This window comes from Paramormyrops kingsleyae, chromosome 5, assembly GCF_048594095.1.
Source record: "Paramormyrops kingsleyae isolate MSU_618 chromosome 5, PKINGS_0.4, whole genome shotgun sequence".
In the NCBI taxonomy this organism is placed as follows: domain Eukaryota; kingdom Metazoa; phylum Chordata; class Actinopteri; order Osteoglossiformes; family Mormyridae; genus Paramormyrops; species Paramormyrops kingsleyae.
The window spans coordinates 8,298,898-8,307,202 of NC_132801.1; the positions used below are offsets into that span (position 1 = coordinate 8,298,898).

Here is an 8,305-nt window from a genome sequence, read left to right on the forward strand (position 1 = left end):
TGCACAGTGCGGGCAGCGCGCATGGTGGGCGCGCTGTGATCCGCGCGCGGGAGCGCGCCAAGCAGTGCAGATGTGTCGCAGATTTGAAAACTCACGGTACAGAGCGAAAGACCAAATGCAAGCGAACGAAACGATGAAAAACAGCCGAAACTGAAACCGAAACAACGCTCCATCATATAAGTCAGGGATGTTGGATTAAACGACATTTTGTGGATCCTTCATCAGGCGACCGGCAATTTATCGCTACTTTGCGGAGAGGAACGCGAGTACCGGGGCAACAGCGAGTACTAACATCACATCCTCGTCCTGTTTGAACGCGTACAGTCACAGCACAGTAGTGATGGAGCTGTCAGCAATTGGCGAGCAAGTGTTTGCTGTTGAATCGATCATCAAGAAGAGAGTTAGAAAGGTAAGCATCGCCTAATAGGCTAATTTCATATATATACTGGCTGTGCAATGAATGTTCGCAGTAATGTTAAGATTAATTCATAGAACATTACATAATCCGGCCGTTTTTATTTTGCAAAAATTGAGCAACATCTACAAATGAGCCAAACCCCCTACGAGTGGGGCATGCGTTTTAAAAGAACCGCTGTAGTAGATTTCTAAGCGCACCTGAACCTTTACTTTTTTAACTGATCTTATAAATAGAAATAAGGGGGCGGGGGGAGTGTGTTTTTCAACTTTGATATGCGAGTGTGTTGCGGTTGTACAGTGCGCTGTGCAAAGCACTGATGTTGTAGGTTACAGATATCAGCTTGTGCTTACTTCATTTTCAAATATTCTGCCTGCTCTTCTACGAGCGATCAGTCGATACTACTTGAGTGTATATTTATATGCTGCTACGCAGTTATTTTAGAAACGCACTAAGTAGGAAACTATCACGGGTAAACCGACAGTTCTAACACTGTTATTTACGTGTCGATAAACAGTGCGTTGAATAATGTCACCCTAATAAAGTCATTTTCACGACGATAGATCTATTTATCAAAACGACGACAATTACGAGTGTTTATACATGCACGCGTTTTTTAAACGCTGTTAACACAGCCCATTGAATAATGATGCAGTTATTGTCAGTACGTCATATTCGGTGTCGCATGTGACTTAATGGTGACATTAAGTTATACGCCATTATTTGTATATCGGCGTAAACAAGGGCTGCTCGGGAAGGCACACGTTGTCATCTCGTCCGTCGCTTTGCTATGGGGAGGAATGGCAGTGTGGCGCACGTTGCGCAATATTATTATATTTACTTTCTACGTTAGATTGGCCCCACCTCCTCGCGCTTAGCGAATACATTCTAGAATGTTTCCGCGAGCCGGAGGGTGGAGGAGGTCCGGCGCTCGCTTTCTTCGCCGCTTGTGCTCTCGTGCTGTGACGTCACCGGGACGAAAGCTGCCGTCGCGTGGGCATCCGTAGTGGATTCTTGTCGCTTCCACATCCGTGCCATTTTTTGCGGGAGGAAACCGTGCACCGGCGGTTGCTGCGGCCAACTTATTTTTTCTCTATACTGCTCCCTTAGTGAGACCGATTGTGTGGCCAAGTGTGTTGTGTTGCCGTTTTCAATGTCTTCTCTCTCTCTCTCTCTCTCTCTCTCTCTCTCCCACTTTTAATATAATAGGGTAACGTGGAATACTTATTAAAATGGAAAGGATGGCCACCAAAGTAAGTATACAGGAGCAAGGACTGAGTTCCACGAGGGTGGAATTGTCCTCCTGCTTTCTTAGCTAGGATAATATTGTGTAATTTTAAATCATAGACTGAGAATGATGATTTCCCAGATTGCAAGGGGGTAGGGTAATTATGTGGTGTTCACGTGTCAGGCAATTAAAAGGCCAGTTTTAACATAAATGATGTTAGATGTGTTGCATGCTGTATTTTAGGAAATGCATGATAAAATATAAGAATTAGATTACCTATTTAAAAGTTAAAGTTCTCATATGTATAGTCAAGACTGCCCCTATAGCATTAATGGGCTCTTTGCTCGCTTTTCCTGTGTTAGCAGGCAACTATATCCTAGAATGAAACTCTATTTTCATATATTTTCTCCTGTCTCTGCCAGATACAGCACCTGGGAACCAGAAGAACATATTCTGGACCCTCGACTGGTTCTGGCTTACGAGGAGAAGTGAGTGAAGCCGAGTTCTGGTCAGAGAAGATGGCGTCATTCACACACAACATGGTCAGACAGCTCAGTCTCCCTGACCCCCTAACCTACTGTCTCTCTCTCTACCAGAGAGCAAAGGGACCGGGCCCTTGGCTACCGAAAGCGAGGCCCGAAGCCCAAGAGATTGTTCCTGCAGGTGAGTGCTAAGCCTGGGCTTGTGGCTCTTTGGTGGCCAGTCGCTGGTGGTCAGAACTGTATCCACGCAACATATCGCTGCTTAGTAACTTTAGGCATTTTCATTTACACCCCTAAATGACTATTAAGAAAAAAACTATAAAGAAAATATTGTGACTGATCTCACATCTGTGCACATGTGAACTTTGAGTAGTAGAATTCTGTTATGATGAACTTGGGGCTTGTGTGATTTACCTTCCCATAGAATGTTTACACTATGGATCTGCGGAGTGCTCACAAGACCCCTGAAAAGCCACAGGCCCGACTGCGCCTGTCTCTCACCCGCTCCCTGGCGCCTGAACCCGGGACTGAGCTTCCACCATGCCAGGGAGGTGGGGGAACATTGTATGGGCAGCTGGCCCAGCCCAGGAACAAGCAGAGGGCATCTCAGATCCTACGCCTCAGCCCACAGCCTGCGACCACCCCGCCCGCTCCCAACCGTTCCAATGGAGACTGGGGGCACAGGGAGGAGGATGAGGAGGAGGAGGAGATGGAGGAGGAAGAAGAGGTTGGGCAGGAGGCAGAAAGCGACATGCTAAATGGTGAGTGATGTCAGAGAAGTTTAGCATCAAAACAACTCTTGTTGACCAAAGCACCGTTTATGAAGCTCAAACTGTCCAGTTTCACTGCTGAAAGTACAGTGACCATGAGCTTGCAGTGTTACCCATTTATATAGTGCATATATTTCTCCTGATGCAAGTTAAATGTTGTATTCAAGGGTGCAAAAGCAGTTCCTCTCCTGGGACTTGAGATATCCTTAAGCCAGTGCGTCACCCTGCCGTGTCTGTTCACTCCTCACAGGGCCAGACCGGGCCGAAGGCTGGAGCTCCTCGATGGATGAGGAGTCGGTGACCATGAGGGAAAGGCCAGAGGGGTGGAATCCAGTGATGGGTCCGGGAGAAGTGACAGTGACCGACGTCACCATCAACTCGCTGACAGTGACATTCAGAGAGGCCCTGGCGGCCAAGGGGTTTTTTAGGGACTGGGGGCTGGAGTTCTGACTGGGGGGGTTTGTGGGTGGGGCATAGGGGGGAAGTCCAGAGGAAGTTAGGATCTGGAGAGGGTCAAGAACGTGACTTCCCTCTGCCCTCGTGCCCCATGTCCATGAGTGACTCGTTTCCTGCTTTGTTTCCTCTCCTGACAGTTTGCTCCTTTCTGTCTTGTCACCCAAGGAGACGCACATGCACCTGTGTGAAGGCATGCCAAAATGCTTACATACATGCATACTGATAGCCTTTGTACGCTGCATGTGTGGCATTGTCACTGTGCGTATTAACTTGTTGCAAGTGCAGCTGTAGGTAATGCCACTTTCCCCTTGGCTACTGTCTCTTGTGCTCTATGCCTACAAAGATACGCTCACCCTCCTTCAGTTATTCTCCCAAAATCATCTCCGGTTCAGTAACTGTGTACAGATACTCCTGCTAAGCACGCTTCTTCACCAACTCCGAAAACAGCCCCACTAATTTTTTTCATAGTGGATCTCCATGTAGCCAAGTGGGAGAACTAGACACTGATTGGACAACCTACGGTAACTATGGCACATGACAGGTCAGGAAAACTACTTTGGATTGGCTGGCCAAATTCCCCAGGCCGATTAGTCCCCTTTGGCACTACTGTACAATTTTGATTCACCACTAGAGGGCTCCCCCACATCACAATCAGTTCAGATTTTTAAGTCTGACTAATAGGAGGCCAGTCTGCACTTAAACGGATCGAAGTGAATGCTTTAACAAAGTAATTTACAGCAGGAACCAAATGAAGACAAATTTTTACAAAAGAAGCATACTGAGCTTTTAAGAGATGGACGCTGAAAGCTGTGAAAGTTGAAATCGAAATGTGTTTTCTTGTTGGACATTCGTACGTAAAAATACCAAAACTACACTTACGCTAATCCAGAATAGTGAGAAATGGTCATATCAGATTTTTTATGTCTTCATCTGCTTTGACGAGAGACTATCTTCTGTGCATCACTATTCCACCCGTCCAGCAGCAACAGAAGGGACTTGCACTCCTCCCCAAACTGACAATTACGAGTCCCGCTGACTCACGCAGTCTGCATTCAGAGGCTGTTTCTGTAATTACGGGCTGCGATGAATATTTGACCAAATTCAATATCTGTTACCGATCTGAAAACGGGGAACATAATTATGGAGGTCAAACTTATAGATATGCAAATGTGATATCGTGAAATTAACAGCATAATACTTTTGGGAGATCACTCATGATCGTATTTAAACCCCAAATCCCCCATTTTGTCTACCTTCAGCACATTGCTGGCACCTTAATACGATTTGTAGTTAAATATAATTCAATTGGCTTAAAAGAAGTGTATTTCAAAATCATTCAGGCTGCATAGAATTATTTGTTGCACTTCCCAGAATTTGTAGATGCAGACCCTTTTTTATTGTGCTTGAAGACGCGCCAGTGCATAAGTTCACACGCACGGTCTCCGCGTGATGCTGCCCTTGTGCTCTGTCACGTGTCAGTCGTGCACACCTTTCTTTACCCCTCCATTTGACCCCACTTGGCCCTAGGTATGGTGAAGGAGGTAAGTACTCAAGCTTCTGAGGTAGAAAGTGAAGCACTGAAGGGAACAGAAGCTTTGGCGTAGGACGCAGGTAAGGGGATAACTGTTTTGTGTCATTTATTTTTCAGGAAGAAAAATAGCTTGTTATTTTCGCAGTACGAACTGAATGTAGTGTATTTATTTTACATAAAAGAAACTTTTGTGTGTTTCCTAAGGGGGTACAGATTTTATTTTTACTCCGTGATTTTGGTTGACAATGCCGTTGCTATGGCGATGATGAGTAGGAGATGTGCACACGTTTGAAGCCGGTGTACGTGCTCGCTTCTGCTGCATTGTGTTCACCATTGAGTAAAACTGCACTTTACAACTTGTCTCATAATTTGTTTTTTAAAAAATGTATATTGTGAAGCTACTACTACACTTTCTCAGTCTTTGTATACGTAAACACATATCAGCTTTTTTTATTGGTCTGAAAAATAAATATGTGGCCAATATTTTACATACTTTACCTGTTCTGAGTTTTAATTCGCCTTTTGAGATAGAACAACTTGAAGATGATTCGAAAAAAATCGATGCTCGATGTTCTCCCTTTTCACTATCAGCGAAGGATCCCCAGAATCACCATTTTCACTTGTATTTCACACGCCATATCATTCAGAGTCCCTCAGACATCTATTTATCCTTTAAATTACCAAGGCAATAAAAACAGGAGCTGTTTTAAGGGACGCAGACCTTTAACCATGAGCAGCCCGCTCCTCCCCGAACAGTATGATTGGCTGGAGCTGGTCACATGACAGCTGTCAAGCTCGGGCTGGCGTTTTGATGACCTCCGAAAGACGCGGCCACGCGAGTCTTCCTGAAGAATGTCCTGACGTCATGTCGGTGAAGGCTCGCAGGAGGTGGAGCAAAGGAGAACGCCCGGGAAGCGTATCTCTACAAGGATAGATTTGACCTGCTCAGGTGCAATGAGGTTCAGGGAAGCCTCATCAGCTAGCAGTATTATAAATAATACATAACAGAATTAGAAGTTAATGTAATTCTGTTACTGTTCGACTAGGCATTATTGGGGTTAAGGACCTTGTTCAGGGACCTAAATGCTAAAATCACTCTGCCAACAATGGAATTTTAACCGGCAACCATCCGGTTAAAGGTAGAGCGTCCTGAGAAGCTGAGCCACATCTGCTAAGATGTGTGATCTGAATGGTTTTGAATGTGGCCCCAGACATAGATTCCAGTATCTCAGAAACAGCAGCCATACTGGGATTTTAACACTAATCTCTACAGTTTTCAGAGAATAGTGTGATAACTGAAACATCCAGTTAGCAGCAGTTCTGTGGGCGGAAACACCTCGTTACTGAGAGGTCAGCAGAGAATGACCAAACTCGTTAAAGCTAACTGGAAGGACACAAGTGGAAAAATAACAGCTCAGAACAACAATGGTGTGTGGAATGACTTTTGAGGGTGCACTACATGCTTACCCCAACAGCAGTTCTGAATATAAAGCTGGTTGAAATTTGGTCTTGGATAGGTGTACTCAATGGCTGTTTATATGACCGAATGAATCACTTACATAGCACTTTTATATAGCGCCTTTCAAGGCACCCCAAGTGCTTTACAGAAGCAATGGGGAGCCACTTCAACCACCACCACTGTGCTGCACCCATCTGCATGATGCGACGGCAGCCTTTCTGCACCAGTACGCTCACCCCACGGTAGCTAAGGAGGTGAAGGGGCAGGAAAGAATTCACCAGTTAGATAGGGGATGATTAGGATGCCAGATTTGAAATGGCCATAGTGGGCAAGCTTAGCCTGGGCATCAGCTAGAATTGAAAGATGTCCAGGGATTTTTAATGACCTGTATCAGAACCTCACTTTTACGTCTCATCCGTAGGACAGCACCATTTTTTTTACAGCACGCTGCACTGGGCCATGTAAATATCGATTCTCATTAAAAAAATCCCCTAAAATACAAAACTAAGAAGAAAATATTCCCAGGACTTATAATAGCCTTTAGTTCAAAATTCTTCAACTGCTTGAAGCACTTGCAGAATGGATGGCTGATATTTAAAAGATAATAATAATATGAACACTCTAACAGCAATCACATTACTCGATTACAAAAATCGAGTAACCAAATATTAACAGGATGAGATTGAGCGGCTGGAAGATGGATGGATAGAAATGTTTTGTGGATCTGCTCAAACGCTTTTCTGTATGGCCATCTTTCCGTTCCACAGGTGACGAGTGCAATTCGTCACACTGATTCACAAAATCTAGTCCCCTACCCTTCTGTAGAATAGAGGACGGCAATGTGGGTCACACTGGTTCTTAAGACAATAGTCATTCAGAAACCGAGGGGTCATTGTTCTGCTATGGAAAACACGCAAACCTAAAAATGAAGTAAGATCAGTGCAGCGAAGCCCCTTGCTGAAGGCTCTGCAGTCTTTCGTGGGCTATCCACACCAGAGGGGTGGGAAATGAATATGGACTCCCCTAATACAAGTCTCTGTTACATAGCTGGGAAAAATAAGCCAAAGACATTTTCTGGATTCAAGTATTCGACTGAAATTTGCTTTTAAATTAGAGAAACCTCCAATTTACCCAATTCCAAACTCTGCTGGAATAAAAACCAGAACAGCCATGGGGCAACCAGAACTAGGTGACTAACTCAAACCATGAATAAGTACTTTCCAAAAAACCTTATTCAGTCATAGATACTCTGGACAATCAAATCCGAGACCCAGGTCACCATGCATATATTTCGATATCAGGTCTCCTTTTTTCCTTCAGCCGAACCCTCCAGCACTGGTAACAATGATCTCACGGAGGACACTATTCAAATATGAATGGAATATAATGAAACTGAATACTGCAGAGCTGTCTAAATTGTCAAACAGCATACATTTAAGACATCTGAACTGATGCAAACCTGCAGCGTCACCTAAATGCTTTTGTAACGTAAATTTGCCACCGGACCAGGTCCCCAAGGTTCCCAGCATGCTGGTGGTCTCTCTAACCTCATGGACGAGGACTTTCTGCTTTTCAACTTGAGCTACCAAAGCCTCCTGTAACACATTACATCCTCTGCCTACAGCAAAAGGAAATGAATGTTTCAATGACGCGGCGAACATCGCATTTTACCATATTACCACCCCGGTACATAATAAAGCTTTCGGGGAGCAACGAGTAACACAGCTGCAGAAAAAAAGAAAAGAAGAAAAAAACCACACACAAAATATACAAAATATAGACCCCCCCAAAAAAGGGGGGTGATTATAGTGTAGCGCTGTGGATAAGCAGTACTGAAGTGAGCTCTTAACCTGTACACCATTAAAAGATGGCCGAATAAGGGGGTGAAAATAGTCTGTATGACAGCACCACAATGTCGATCTACAGGTCTAAGGTGAGAAAACAAACCACCACCACACTTTCAC

The 8,305-nt window shown here is 44.6% G+C and overlaps 1 protein-coding gene across 1 annotated transcript; it reads left to right on the top strand.

The window, feature by feature from the left end:
* cbx7b (chromobox homolog 7b) lies at window positions 1-5,374 on the top strand. The gene is made up of 6 exons (XM_023814500.2): window positions 1-409; window positions 1,625-1,668; window positions 2,066-2,131; window positions 2,240-2,306; window positions 2,550-2,886; window positions 3,146-5,374. Exons 1-6 carry the CDS (start codon window positions 341-343, stop codon window positions 3,343-3,345), a joined length of 783 nt encoding a protein of 260 aa, XP_023670268.1. The 5' UTR covers window positions 1-340; the 3' UTR covers window positions 3,346-5,374.
* Window positions 5,375-8,305: the final 2,931 nt, after the last annotated feature.

What these genes read in the sequence shown, in the direction of transcription:
- cbx7b (XM_023814500.2), top strand. Translation starts at nt 341, where the DNA reads ATGGAGCTGTCAGCAATTGGCGAGCAAGTGTTTGCTGTTGAATCGATC. An exon ending in TCAAGAAGAGAGTTAGAAAG is followed by an intron (nt 410 to 1,624) that starts GTAAGCATCGCC and finishes TTAATATAATAG; the next exon opens with GGTAACGTGGAATACTTATT. An exon ending in CCAAGAGATTGTTCCTGCAG is followed by an intron (nt 2,307 to 2,549) that starts GTGAGTGCTAAG and finishes ACCTTCCCATAG; the next exon opens with AATGTTTACACTATGGATCT.